Genomic DNA, 14,243 nt, shown 5'->3' with positions numbered 1-14,243 from the left:
GGTCCGTCCGCCGCCATCTCCTCAGGAGTCCGGCGTCGCCTCAGGGCCCCACCGCCATCACCTCAGGGCTCCGGCGGCGCCTCAGGGCCCCCCGCGCCCCCACACCCGGCGCTGGGGGAGCCACGGCTGCTGGGCACAGGCCCCCATCCCCTCAGGGAGCACCGGGGCCGCACACACGTCCTCGTCCCGGCACGTGGGAGGGACCAGGCTGAGGCCAAACTCGAGTTTCAGCCCCTGCCTTCCCTGGAAATCGCTCCTAACGCGAGCTGCGTTCCCCTTGGGCCACTTCCTCAGCCACCTCAGGCCTGCCTGAAATGAGGGACAAAGCTGAGGGGCCACCAGGAGAGGGGGGGGCCTGCCCACACCACAGATCGAGGCAGGGTGAGGAGCCACATTGTGAGGCAGCAGCAGAGGTAGGAACGCAGAGGTTAGCTCATCCCACCCAGCACCGCTGCCAGGATGGCGATACTGCTTACCCAGCACCTCAGGGCTCACCCTCAGCCCTGACCCTGCTCCATTAGTAAGCAAGATTCTACATCAGAAGAAACTTAAAGGAATGGAGAAGCAACTGAGGAACACACAGGCAAAATGCTAATACAGGTAAGTGCCCTAAGCCAAAGACACTTCTCATGTTGCTCGCTCTCTTCATGCAGAGAACGGCCACTCTTAATTTGCACCCTCTTCCCCCCAGCACTTCTAGATCAGCCTTGGGCAGTTTTCAGCAACAAATACAAACAAAAAAAAACACCCTCCAACAAAAAAAAACAAACAAAAAATCACACCATACACCAGTCACATGGAGACTTTGACCTTCACCTCCAGATCTACATAATTATGCTCCTTTCCTTTCCTCACTGTGCTCTTTCATTTCCTCTCTGCATTTTCCATCATGCCACCTCAGCATCCAGGTTTCACGTGTACGAGACGTTTCAGGCCACCCAAATATCCCCATCTGCCCCGGATCCCGTTGGCACTCTGGTCACTACACATGGCAGCAGCAATGATTAACCCTCCTGGCTGTGTGCCGTCAAAGGGGCAGCAGGCAGCTGCCAGACACAGCACTACTTGGGATTTGGGCACTTACAGACACCACAAGGTGCGCTTTGGGATCTTGTTGGGCCAGAGCTCAGACCCCACACACCTGTACTGCTCCTTCTCTCTTGGGATCTGCTTTCAGTGCTGCTAGATGAAAATAGTGACCTAGCAGAGAGTTACACAGTTGGCCCTCTCATTATTCTTTACTTATCTCCCTTCACTTTCTGTAACTCAAAACCAAGAACTACTAGAGTGGTGCGCCGTGTCAAAAACTCCACAGCTAAAGACTTCTCCAAAGATAACACACCTGCATAAGAAATATTTAGCAAGAGATGAGGGAATATTGACAGCTTTATGAAGGATATTTTAAGCTCTAAACATTACATAGAGGCATCAGAAGAATCCTAACACATCTATTTTGTGCCACAGAGAATTAAGAACTTTAAAAAAATCCCTCAAGATCAAATTCACCCTTTATTTTCTGCAGTTCTGAGCACCTATGCAAAATTCCTTTGTGGCACTAACCTAACAAGTAAACAAAAAAACAAAGTGAAGCTGGCCAAATAATTTCAGCAGCTCAGAACACCACTGTGGAAGGAATAAATGAGATGTAAAAATATTCTAAGTTAATCATAAATTAAGGTGTTGGTAGTAACACAAGCACTTTCTAGGATGTATTCACAATGCCCCTTTAAAACCAGGAAAAAGCCCACAAGTCTCAATGTGTTAAATATTCTGACTCACAAAATAATTTCCCTCAGAACTGGCTGTTTATTGCCATCCACTGATTCTCACATTCAGTATTAATCCTCTCAGCATCAGTGTGTATCTTCACCCCAAAGTCTAAGTCACAAACTGCATTTTAGGGAACATAAAAAAACAAAAAAATAGAAAGATCCCTTCTGAACTGAGAAAGCCACTTTAGGAATTTCTAAACCACCTGCTCTGCATTACACTTCAAAAATGAGACACGTTTCCCTTTGGTAGCAGCCTGTCTGATGTCCTTTTGTCCTCATAACAGGGCTGGAGCCCTCAAGCAGGTTTATTTCAGCACAGCAAGGACAAAACAGCAAGGAGATTTGACCAGAATAACTAAATACACTGGCGTAGCACTGGGATTTGAACAGGATCTGAGGGGCTGAAATCTGAGAAAGCACTCAATGAAGGGCTGTGAGATTTGCATGCAGGTCACTCATTTGAGCTGTCTCCTTGATAAGTCTTTGGGAGAGTTTCTAGGTGTCAATATTTCCAGCGTTATGCCTACAACAAACCTATTTACAGACAGCACCTTCCCTTGCTTTTGCTACTGCAAGAGGTTGGAGATGAAGCAGACTGTATTTGCCCGCCTTTCCTAGAGAGCCTTGTTGCTGGAGATGCTGGGAGAGCAACACATGACAACCCGCAGGGCTCGTGCTGCTCCTCCCTCACCCAGAACACACGCAGAAATTCACCAGTTAGCACTATCAGGCAGCAGCAGCCCTGCAGCACTCGGAGGGATGCAGCTTTCTGCTCTGACAAAGTCATGCAGCAGGACAATAAATTACCCAGTGCACTCGAAAGGCATGGCTGGGCAGTGGGCACTAGCACTGCAGTCTGAGAGGCCATGGTGATTCTTCAAAAGCAGAGTACTGCGTGCCGAGTTTATTTCTTTAATATCATTGCCTGGGCAATGGCCGGACTTACACAAACTATCAGCCAGCTGCAGCTCAGCAAGGACAACCAACCTTCACGGTGAGGGAGAGGAAAACAGAAAATAACATTACTGGAGAGGTATTTGTGGCTTTCTCCTGGCTGCACTACATTGGTTTGGCCAAATTAGCCCCTCAGATGTGAGCTGGGACTCGTGATCACGAGGCACAGATCTGGGAAGGAATTAGCACCTTCCACATTGCTTGCCTGAGCACACAAGAGAAGTGTGCTTTCATCTGGCAGGAGTTCCCCACTATACAGACATCACTGTTTTGAGTTTCTGTAGTACTTTCATCAAAAGCATTGATGGCCTTTATGGTAAGCCCTTTTCTGCCATACCGCCAAAATGCAGCCATTTCTGAGGGAAACATTGCCTGAATGGTGCCTAGGTTCACCCAAAGAAAAGCAGAGAGAAGATTGTTTCTCCTAATACTCATGCAGAATAAAGATGATGCTGATTTTCTTCCTGTTCATCAAAAGATCTTTTTTGCATCTCTCTCCAGACAATAAGTATGCACATGGAAGTTAAATTACTGATCTGGGAAAATAATCAAGAGATCAGCTGAGTCAAGCAGAACATGAACGCGTGACTGCAAGGAACCAGGATCTCGGGAGCACAACTTGCAGCACCACTTCACCAGCTTTCCTGCCTGGGTAAGCAGAACACACAGCCCTGAGAATGATTTTCAGAGGGATGCTAAAGCCCCACTTATCTAAATCTACCCCCAAGGGACAGGAACCTGCCACCTTTCCCACTCCTCTCAGCTCTATCCTGGTCTGCCTGCTTCACTCTAGGTGCGCTCACTGTTCTCTTCTCTCCTTCCCTCCCTCCATCATACCCAGGAATTTAATCAAGACAGGTAAGCCTTTCTCAGCAGACTGGCATGCTTCCCAGTCCTTATCACCACTGTCCTCCCTACTGGGGATTTGTAGTAAAATTAATGGTGGCACAAGCTGAGTTATCACAGCTTTTAAAGGAGAAAGTGTCCGATGGCTCTGTGGCAGAAGCACTGTATCAGCGGAATATGCTTTAAATTATTCTTACAGTATCAGTGAAAAATAAGGTCCTTTTGGTAGAGGCATACCTGTGTGGTATGCTTAATAAGTAACCTGGGTGAAACTGGATTGAAACACAGCAGTACATCCTGAGTTTCCTATTGCACTGGGTTTGAAAACTTCAGGTGTTACAGCAAGTTTTTTGGTAAGTGTAGCTATAGGTACAAAGCCATTAAAGCTCATGCTTGGCCTTTGACAAAAAGTAACATCTTATCCACTAATAACACCATCAAGCCAAATCTGCAACCGCAACTCTAAAAATTAGCTAATTAAAGCTCCCATCGCCAGGAGAGAGAGGGTGATCAAGTGCTACTTTGTCTCCTGCCAGAAAGGAGCCACCCCCGAAGCAAAGGGCAGCAGCTGTTTCCCAGCACACAAGTCAGTAAACTGTAGAGCGCGGCCCGAGAAATGCCACTTCCAAATAAAACGGGGAGGAGTGTTATGGGATTGCTTGGGAATACAGCTGGAAAGGGGCCAGCAATTAGTATGCATGAAGGCTGGTCCTGTATGAATGATAGAAACGGGAGCAGCTGCTTAGGATAGGAAAATACGATTTGGTCTCTGTGAGAACTCATCACATGGTGTGGTTCAAAATCGACTCACTATCAGGTCAAAGAACGATTAAGGTAGGTTTGGTTTTGTTTTGTTTTGTTTTTTTTCTTTGGCGTGAACTTACAGGCCCTCTCTTCAAGAGTTCTCATTTTGCTTTGGAAAAGGTTTGTGCCCCAGCACAAAGTGGGTTTTAGTCAGGCTCTGCTCTGTGCCTAATATTACAGAAGTAGAGTCTGAAGGGATGGCAGGAGCTAACCTATGTCAGAGGGCACAGCAATGGCTTTGCTTTGGAAATCAGTGGACAAGGAATTGGTCTTTAAGTACACAAACACGGGCGAACCAGTACCTGCAGGATCACTTCCCCCACCTTGGAAAAATCACCACTTCCAACACAAAATGCGTCGCAGATCAGTGGGGCACAGTGACCCTGTGCAGCCCAAAGAGAGTAACACACTACCAGGAGCTGCAGAGGCTCCTGCTTGCAGCAAGTCAAACCACAGGACAGAGCTGAACTCCAGAAGATGGGTTGTTTCCCCTACAAAACTGCACAACAAAGACTTTTCGTCTGTGACCAGAGCTCTGCCACCTGCATGCATGCTCCTCTCCTTCCCAAGGGCATAGCAGTCTGGAGGGGACAGAATTATCAGCTACAGTTTTAAATCATCCTCTGCCCTAACGTTTACCTTAGCAAATTACGAAAGGCTTTGTTTATGCAGATAGACGCAACATGGCCTTCAGTGTCAGCAAGAACCAGCTAAAGGAAGCATATGAATGAAAGAGCAGGTACAGGATATTGAGTCCTTCTCAAAAGATCCCATGAAGATAGAGCCCGCTGATTTGCCTGGCTGAGAAAGACACTAACAACAAAAGGAACCAGTTTGTGTTCTCAGTTGTATTAAAGATGTAACACTTCGTTCCAGTGCTTTGCTCATCTGAACACTTCCAGACAAGCAAACAGTCATGACTGCACCATCCCCTTTTAATTCTCCAAAGAAATCCTGCCAGCAGGAATAAAATCCTAAAATGCATCTTCTGCAACTGGGAACTCTGTTCTGAGTGGCAGTTATCACTGAGTAGCAACCACAGTATGAGGGTGATGCAGAATGTTTTGGTCTTCATGCTAATTTGCTGCAGTTAAAATCTGACAATATAGTCTCTACTCCTTATTAATCACCTCCTGATTTTCACTGTTTTATAACCATCCTGGAAATAAAAACTTAAATCCAGATCTATTTGCCTCATGACTGTTGGAAGCCTGAAGTGACTTATAAAAAGGCTCGTAAGCAAGCTTACAAATATATAAAACTGACAGTGAATCCCTCTCACCCACTGGGCAAGTAAACACACTTGAGAAACTCCAGAAGGAGCCAACTCTGTGCAATAGAAGTTTTGCCATTTACTGTGACAACCCCAGCCCTGCTGTCAGCACGTATCCAGGGCAAGGGCCATGCAACAACCAGAATGCCTGCTCCATCCTTCCCCCTCTCCATCCCTTCCTTATTTCCTCCCTAGCAGTGGATGGGAAATGAGCACGCTGTTCAGAGGCACAAATGTCTCATTTTCTCATTTCCAAGAGCCACTGAGACCTGGAAACTCAGCACAGCTCTAGCAGTAGTTTGCAGTTCATGCCTGTTGCACCCAGGCCTGAACGGATGAGCGAATAGTTAGCTGTTGTCGACGAGGAGGATCACTGACAGATAATGCTTGGCACAGCTCATGGGCATGTAGGCTGAGTGGAAAGGCAAAACCTTACTGGAATAACGAGGAACCCCCGAGACCTTATTCTCAGCAGATCTTTGTCCCAGGCAAGCAGCAGAGCACAATTCTGCAACGTAATGATGTGCTGTATTTTCCCCTTCCTCTCCCTCACTCTGAAAGCCACACAGATAACCCTTTCTGTTCCCACCAAAAGCCTTCATGCCTGCAGGATTCTTCACATGGCAAGGAAGAGCATGAGCTGTCCCCACCCTTTGCTTTTACCTTCAAGAGGGCAGAACACTGTAAGGCTGAAATTTCAAGAAAAAGCGGGCTGAGATCGAGACAGATGAGATATCCCTCCTGTAATGTTCAGAGGAAATAATCCCACAAAGCACAGCTCTTAATAAGAACCGGAATTAAAATTTCCGTAAATAAATATAAGGAAACGGTCCATGAGGGAGAGCAGGTAACAGGAACAAGGAGATGTGCTCAGGTCAGCCCCTGCTGTCCATCACCTTCTGATCTCCCAGACGGATCGAGCCGACGGGCAGGGCAGCTTAGGACAGGAACGGTGGCTTCGTGTCGCTCCTCCTATCTACGCCATCTGTGGACAGAAAGAGCTGTTGAGTCTCTGTGGTCTGGCACCAGTGCTGCTGCACGGCCCAGCAGGTGCTGGACGAGAGCAGCACAGCAAGGACCTTGGGACCAGGTTCCTTCGTCAGCTGTGCTCAAATGGCAATCGGCTCACAGGAATTTGTCTGTCTGCATAACTGGGAGACACAGCAAGGTGAGAAAGGAAGGCTCTGACCGATTGGTACAACTGCTCCTTTCCCCCTCCAGCACTCTGCGGGAGGCAAAATATCTGAGTCAAGTTTCACCACTGACGGCTCGGTTGGAGGGACTCTGCTTTCTAGTCATCTCCCAGGGGACAGCAGCAGTCCCTGCACTGAGGCAGGTCAGGTCTCTGAGCTGGGATGTGGCCTGCGCTGTACTCTCAGAAAGGAGAGAGCATGCCCTAACCGTGCAGGTCTCTGCAACGGAACTGCAGATGTGGAGTGGCTGTGACTTTCGTCATGAACGGACCACAGGTTACTTACATCCGCAAACACTTATCCTTCCCTCCGCTCGCTACTCTTTGTCCGTCTGGGCTCCAATCTGTTGCAAACACCTAGCACAGGGAAAGACCCAGTTAATTCTGCTGTCCCTGGAGGAGTCAACATTCCTACCCCTCTCAAGCACCTCGGCTTGACCACTCACCTCGTCCGCATGGCCAGGAAGATCAATGGCCAGTTTCTTTGTCTCAGCATCCCAAACCTTCAGCGTGCTGTCGCTGCTCCCGCTCACCAGCAAGCGGCTGTCGGCTGACCAGGCGATCTGATACACAGCCGAGACGTGTCCCCTCAGCGCCGTCAGGTACCTGGGGCAGAGGTGGCATGACCAAAAATTGAAACAGATTTGTTTCAAACCTGCCCTTGCCTTGTCTTCATGCTTCTACCCTGGTTGCAAGCAAGTGCTTTGGAGCCCAGAACACTCCGATCCATCTCACACTTTGCACACGTAAGGCAGTCAATTGCAAAGTCAATTCAATCTGTCTAAAACTCCTCCCAGACAGGCTCAGAGCCTTCTTGAAGACAGGCCCTTCATCTCAACTCCTCCAAGAAACCTTTATCCAGCTGCAACATTGCAGCCTCACTGGACAGGTAACTCCTTCCTCTCTATCTGAGCAGAAACATGCCTGGATGTAGAAAGACCATTAAATTACTGACGTTAAGCCAGAGCTCATCGGTACAAAGGAGAACAAGGGAAGGACTGCTGCCCCACGGAGCTCACCAACACTCTAGCAGAAGGTTAAAAGCTGGATTACAGGGACATCCAAACACCAACAGCACCACTTGTAACTACATGAATTTGCATCATCCAGAACAAGCTGTTCCCTGGCACGGGCACTGTTTAAACTGGGTCAGTCTACAGCGTGCAACGCACACATCTTCAGGAGAGCAGCCGAGTGGAACATCCCACCCCATCGCAGCTGTGCCTGCCCCAGAGAACCGGCCCTGCAGCAGACAGCACATGCCACATGGGTGCCAGGCAGCACTGTGGCTGAGTAACAGCAGAATCCCATGCACTTGGCTAAGCACAGGCCCTACAACATGAGGAGCCCACCAAGGGACTTCCCAAGGGCAAAGAAACAGGAGTAGAATTTTTTTGTGTGAGGTTAAGGCTACAGAGATGCTGAACACAGCAGGGAGCTGCTGACAATGACACTGGGGCACTGCCCATCTCTGTGTAACCTGCACATCACAGGCAGACCCAACACAAAAACCACCTCTGTAAGAGGACAGAAAAACTCACTTTCCTGTCCTGCCATCCCACAGCTTTATTGACTTGTCAAAGGAAGCACTAGCTATTATCCGCGTGTCTGGTGAGAACAGGACTTGGTTAATCAGTGCCTGGTGGCCTGTCATTCTCTCCAGTGGCTTCTTGTCTTCTGCTGGCTTCCAAAGAAACAGCGTGAAATCATCTGACCCCGAGACGAGCCTTTCTGGTCCTGAGCCCTGAGAAAGGGATGACAGAACCCAATTCTTGTAAGAGCCAGGTGTGGAGTGCCTGGAAACACACCCAACAGCCAACTGTGCGCATTTACTGCTTCCGCCAGCACTAGTGTTAAAAACCACGGCAAGGGCAAACTTTGCAATGGGACTTACCCTGACTTTTTCATACCTCTGCTGTGCCTTTTCCTTCAGTTCTGCCACTAAAAGAGAAAGGGAGAGGACTAAGAAGAAAGACTTGAAACTGTGGGGAGAAAAGCAACATTATAATCCTATGATGCCAATTCCAGTCCTGACTCTGTGGGCCAAGCAAACACATTTGTGACTGTTCAGCCTCTTCCTCTTTGCCAAGGACCACACTGGGAACTGAAGCCCCTGAACTCAAGGTGGTCTTCTCATCCCCCAGACTGCTCAACTCCGTGCATGCACAAGGAGTATCACAGCTGTCAGCATGACCGACACCGGCACAGGGTCTGCTCCCAGCTCTGAAGACTGCTTCAGCTCCTGGCAGCATTAAGAGACACCAGGTCTCGCCACCTCCTCCACCCTACAACGCAGCGCTGCACTTACAGGAGCCGCTCACATCCTGCGGGTTGATGGTGGCTTCAGCAGGTTCGAAGGCACCGGTGCGGAGAACGTAGTCGGTGCTAAGGGCCATGGTGTTCACCCAGTGAGCGTGGCCCTGCAGGGTGCGGCAGAGGACGCCCTGGATACAAAACCACATGCTTAGAGAGGGACGGGCAGCACAGGGCCAGACAACCCATGCCAGGAGGAGCGGACAAAGCTCCAACGCTGCGTGCGGCCCCCTTGGTCAGCAGGCCACATGGCTGCCCAGCCCACTTACGTCCTGGCTCCTCCAGACTTTGATGGTTCTGTCCTGGGAGGAGGAGTAGAGCAAGCCATCGCCACCCCACTTCACGCACGTCACCGACTGCGTGTGGCCCGTCAGGATTTTGTCACACCTGCCCATCACCGTGTCCCAGATGCGGACACTGCCATCTTTGGAGGCACTTGCCAGGTAGCGGCACTCCGGGTTTCTGGGAAAAAAAGACCATCAAACCCATTTGCACTGCAGGCACAGCTAAGATCTTACTCCATCAGCCTCAGAGGATTTAAGAGCCCCAAAGTTTCTAAAATACAACATTCTCTTTTGGCTTAACACCAGAGAGAGGCCAGGCAGAGGCAACTACAGAGAACCTGATCCCACAGGCAGGGGATCAGCAGACAGATGCTTCCCTCCAGACCAACTCTTGGGCTGAAAATGACACTTGCTGGCTCCTGCTACAACGCTGCTCTCAGGAGTTTCCCTTTTGTTTCCCTTTATCTGGCTGCTGACAGCAAACCATCCTCAAAGAAAAAGCAAAAACAAGCAGCACACTAAGCCAAGCAGTCTGGAGACTTAGTAACAACTGACAGCACCACTGGCAGTGCTGGGGTGAGGAAGAACACAGCCCTTCCTCTTGTGCAGCTGGCTGGAGACAGGGAAGTCGAGCTCTGGCAGGGTTGTCTCCCTGCTCTCCATTTCCTGATCCTCCTTTATAATCAGTTTTTGCAAATCCAATTAATTGTTTGCTGGAGTTTCCTACCGGCAAATTCAATTTGCAGGGCTCTGCTCTGAAGGGACCCTTTTTTTCCTTCTTTATTTCTACAATGTCTTGGATTATTGGCTAATAACTGTCCCCCCTCACCCATCTCTCCCAGACAGAGCTTTAGCCGATCCAAGGGATAAGGAGATTGCAGAGTTAATCAGCCCTCAAGATAAACAAACAGAGGCAATCAGGATGCAAGAGGGCAGAACAGGAGTGCTCTGCAGAGGCTGAGCTCAGGCTCCACGCATGCAGGCTTTCCTGCTCCCATCTCAGCACGCTGAGCAGCTTGTCCAGCACTGTGAAAACATTAAGCCCTTTCCACTGGCTGGTACCTCAATTATTTGGGGTGAGGGGAGCAGAGGCACAGCCCAACAGCAGCTTCCCCAGCGCCCTCACAGGGACTGCGAGCAGCAGCTGCGACTCCTGAGCTGGATGCATTTTTCCTGCCCCACCTCACAGGACGTTCTGCTGCACACGCTCCCTCTGCGCACCGTAACGAGAAAAAGGCAAACAGGAGAAATGCCCTTCAGGTCAAGCTGGTCTTTACCTTAAAAGTAACAGGGAAGAAGGGCTGGGCTGGCCCCTCACTTACATGTGGAGCGGCTCCCAGCACAGGCACGTGATCCATCTGGAGTGGCCGGCGAGAACCCGACCGATCTGATTGCCGGTGGCTGGGTCCCAGAGAAATATCTGCCCGAGAGAAAGCAAGAGGGTCGTGTCAGGCCACACATCACATGAATCCCAGGAACGCTGAGGCTCCATTTAGAAAGGATAGGTGTCCCCAGTCTTGCGGGGCTGGGATTTACGTTGGCAGATAGAGCAGAACGGGAGGAGAGCAGGAGGACTGGATGCCTTTGCAGATCCCAGCAGCAATCAGCTGATGTCTCAGAGCATGAGACCTGATCGCCCTCCTCTCTGCTTTAGATGCTGCTGTTACAAAAATATCTGCCTCAACCCAAAAGCAATCCAGGTCTCCAGAAAGCCAGCCTGAGCCTTTGACACTCTGCACCAGAGAGTTGGTGAATGTTTAAAGAGCATGATGAAAGCCAGAGAGTGCTAAATGCTACTTATTATCGGATTCTGTGGGCGGGACACATGCTAGTTTTCTGTTGTTTTTTCCCTCTCTATATAAATGCTCATCCAAAGAGCCAAGGCATTAGTCATCTGCTACTTAAGAACCTGGGAAAACCAGAGAACAAGCAGCTCCCTGGGTTAAACTGAAGCCACAACCTGCCTGTTTCCTTGGGCTCGTGTCACAGTGGCCTTCCAGAGCAGCTGCGCAGAGAGCGAGCCCGGGACAGCGCCGCTTGGCAGCTCTGCGGCCACCCTCCGTGCTCCCAGACCGTCCGAAGGTCAGAGCAAGCCAAGGTCCCGCTGCAGCCCAGCAAGTAACTGACTTGCTTGTAATTGCAAGCAAGTGCTCCCGCTTCCCCAGGCATTTCTGGAAGCTGCTTAGGCACATGTATTTTGCCCCATAGCTGGGGAAGGGTCCCCTTTGCATTCCTGTAAGAGGGAATTTGTCTGTGTCTGAGCAGGAGCAGTGAAACAGGCTGCCACTGCATGTCTGGGTCATGCAAACAGCAACCCTGGCTTGGCCGCGCAACACCCTGCTTGCTCCAGACACCTCCCTCGTGATGGAGCCGTCTGCCAAGGGCCATGTCCAAATCCTGGACTCTTTCCTGTACAGAGGCAAAAGCATCTGCCACGAGACAGCAGGGCTCGGCGGCGAGACTGCTGCAACAGAAACAAAGCCCTGCCTGGCACAGCTGAGGCACAGGCCAGCTTGGAGCCACTACTTGCAGCCACCGGGATGCATCCACATGCACAGCTCCTCCAGGGCATAGGAAATCCTGCTACGAACAACCGGACACTTGCCTTACCCAACCAAGCTGCCAAAGAAAACAAGTCTTCGCCCCTAAAGCCCCCAGAGCCCACTTGGCAGGTTGCATTTCGCTTCAGATCAGACCTGCGCAGGGTCTCCTGGGCAAGGCCACTCCGCACTCCCCCAGATTCCCCCCAGCCCAGCTGCTGGGGCACCAAGAGACCATGGTGCCAGCACCCACCTGGCTGTTCTTGCAGCCTGAGGCCAGCTTCTTGCCATCAGGAGACCAGGCGATGCTGAGCACCCAGTGTCGGTGACCTGGCAGAGAAAGGGTGAGCAAGAGTGAGCGGAGAGCTGCACCGACCTGGCCCCAGCACGCCACACCCCCAGGACAGGGGAGAGAATCCTGCACATTCCTTCTTCACTCTTTACTTCAGTAGTGGAAGAGAGCAACTCCCCTCCAAGGGAGGGTGCCATGTGGCTGGCACAGCACCCGAGGGCTGCTCTGTGTCCCTCTGAGCAGGCAGAAGGATCCCTGCGGGCCTTCAGGAACTGCTCCCCTGGCACACCCCACACCCACCTTTGGCTGTGAACTGCGGCGTCTCCGTGCTGAGGTCCCAGAAGCGGACCGTGGTGTCTCCAGAGCCGCTCGCCAGGTACCTACAACAGAAGAAAGTCAGGCTCAGCACGGTGACCGTGGGTGGGCCAGTGGCTGCTGCTGAGCCCCCCGCCTGCACCCAGCCCCTCGTACTTTCCCGTGGGGCTGAAGGCGACGGAGATGACGGCCTCGGTGTGCCCCTCCAGGGAGCTGGTGCAGCGGGTCACCGCCCGCACCCTGAACACCGCCTGCGGCTGGTAGACGATGTCGAGGACCTTCTCTGTCTCCACCGCCTGCCCCGCCAGGGTCTTCTCCAGCGACACCACGATCTCGGCATCGCGGAAGAAGAAGGCCAACGGCACCGGGTCGTCCTGGAAGAGAAGGGGCAGGAGCGGTGGCGCGGGGCAGCCCGGGTGCCAGGACGCCCGGTGCCCCGGGGCGGGCGGCCTCACCTCCTGCAGCAGCGCGTTGCACACCAGCTGCAGCTCGCCCGGCGTGATGCGGAGCGGGACGTCGAAGGGGGACCCCAGGGGCTCCCCGGCCTCATCGCGGAACTGGATCAGGAGCCGCTCCACGTCCTCGGGAGGCGCCGTGCCCTGCGGGACAGCGGGCTCAGCGCCGGGACCCCGGCAGCACAGCCCGGGGGCACGGCAGGGCCCAGACCCCCAGGGCCGGGCCGGCAGCGGCCCCCCTTAGCGGGCACCCCACCGAGGGGAGGTGCCCTACACGGGACCCCCACGGCAGCCAGGAGGCCCCGGAGCGCCCCATCCCGCCCGGTGCCGCTCCCGGTGCCCCGCTCACCGCCATGTGCGCGCTGCCGCCTGCGTGCGCCGGAAGCGGCCGCGCCGCCGGGGCGGGACCGGGGGGCCCGGGAGCGGCGCTGCTGCCCCCCGGCGGCGGCGGCTTGGGGGAGCCGCGGGTTCGAGACCCCTCCCGGCGCCTTCCCCCCACCCCGCAGCACAACCCCGGCCCCCGCCGGTCGTGGCCTTTCCTGTAGTGGCCACCGAAATTCTTTTTAATACCTTTCTGAAATGAAACGCTGTGAAAACATAAGGAGGTTCCTAGATTCTCACATTGCCACGTAAAAAAATAAGGTAATGCTGCAGCCTGCGCCTTGCCCGTGTTAGTAGGAGGGCTGGGCTGCAAACTAAAGTGTTTTATCTGCCATATAAAAACAGTCAGGGAGGGAGGCAGGGAGGAATGTACCCCACCAAGGACAGAGACTCAACCCTGCTATGCAAATCTGAAATGTAGCAAGCAAGAAATACAGCCTCTCCTGTCCCACCCGGCACAAACCAGTGACAAGCATGGCAAGCATCAGGTGTCCATAGCCCCCAGCGATCAGCATGCCATCGAAATTCAATACTGCCTACGCACAGAAGAGGGAAACTAAACCAACCGCGGAATACTGCTTTACCAGTTTGCCACCATTCAAACAAATCAGCTTAGAGAAATTACCCAAAGCAAGGGCTCGACCTGTCAGTGACTGGCCCCAGGGCCATGCCTGTGCCCTAGAGGAGCAGGCTGGCCCCGTGAGGGAGGTGGGGCCCTGTCAGCCATTTCTCCCTAGTTTTTGTTCCACTTTTTCTGATCAGGCCCTAGAATTTATAGAAATGATTCTTAGTACACTACATCTTCCATTTAAAGATTAATTA

The 14,243-nt window shown here is 52.1% G+C and overlaps 1 protein-coding gene and 1 long non-coding RNA gene across 4 annotated transcripts; one reads left to right on the top strand and one right to left on the bottom strand.

Annotated features, from left to right (window-relative positions):
- Window positions 1-69: 69 nt before the first annotated feature.
- LOC121057933 lies at window positions 70-6,350 on the top strand. The gene is made up of 2 exons (XR_005814022.1): window positions 70-600; window positions 3,228-6,350. It is a non-coding gene; the product is annotated as an uncharacterized LOC121057933 (long non-coding RNA).
- Window positions 6,351-6,369: 19 nt separating this feature from the next.
- NLE1 (notchless homolog 1) lies at window positions 6,370-13,449 on the bottom strand. 3 transcript variants are annotated; one of them, XM_040532717.1, is made up of 13 exons: window positions 13,390-13,449; window positions 13,041-13,184; window positions 12,742-12,959; window positions 12,571-12,650; window positions 12,232-12,308; window positions 10,761-10,858; window positions 9,424-9,616; window positions 9,150-9,285; window positions 8,736-8,782; window positions 8,383-8,585; window positions 7,288-7,447; window positions 7,128-7,198; window positions 6,370-6,634 (listed from the first exon to the last, which is right to left on the bottom strand). In XM_040532717.1, exons 1-13 carry the CDS (start codon window positions 13,393-13,395, stop codon window positions 6,622-6,624), a joined length of 1,446 nt encoding a protein of 481 aa, XP_040388651.1. In that variant the 5' UTR covers window positions 13,396-13,449; the 3' UTR covers window positions 6,370-6,621. The 3 variants fall into 3 exon arrangements, with proteins under 3 accessions (XP_040388651.1, XP_040388649.1, XP_040388652.1); XM_040532715.1 differs by having other exon boundaries at window positions 12,742-13,184; XM_040532718.1 differs by lacking the exons at window positions 10,761-10,858; window positions 12,232-12,308; window positions 12,571-12,650; ... (1 more) ...; window positions 13,041-13,184; window positions 13,390-13,449 and adding an exon at window positions 10,501-10,614.
- Window positions 13,450-14,243: the final 794 nt, after the last annotated feature.

This window comes from Cygnus olor, chromosome 20 (assembly GCF_009769625.2).
Source record: "Cygnus olor isolate bCygOlo1 chromosome 20, bCygOlo1.pri.v2, whole genome shotgun sequence".
In the NCBI taxonomy this organism is placed as follows: domain Eukaryota; kingdom Metazoa; phylum Chordata; class Aves; order Anseriformes; family Anatidae; genus Cygnus; species Cygnus olor.
The sequence above is the reverse complement of the archived record's forward strand: the minus strand, read 5'-3'. Positions and strand labels throughout refer to the sequence as shown.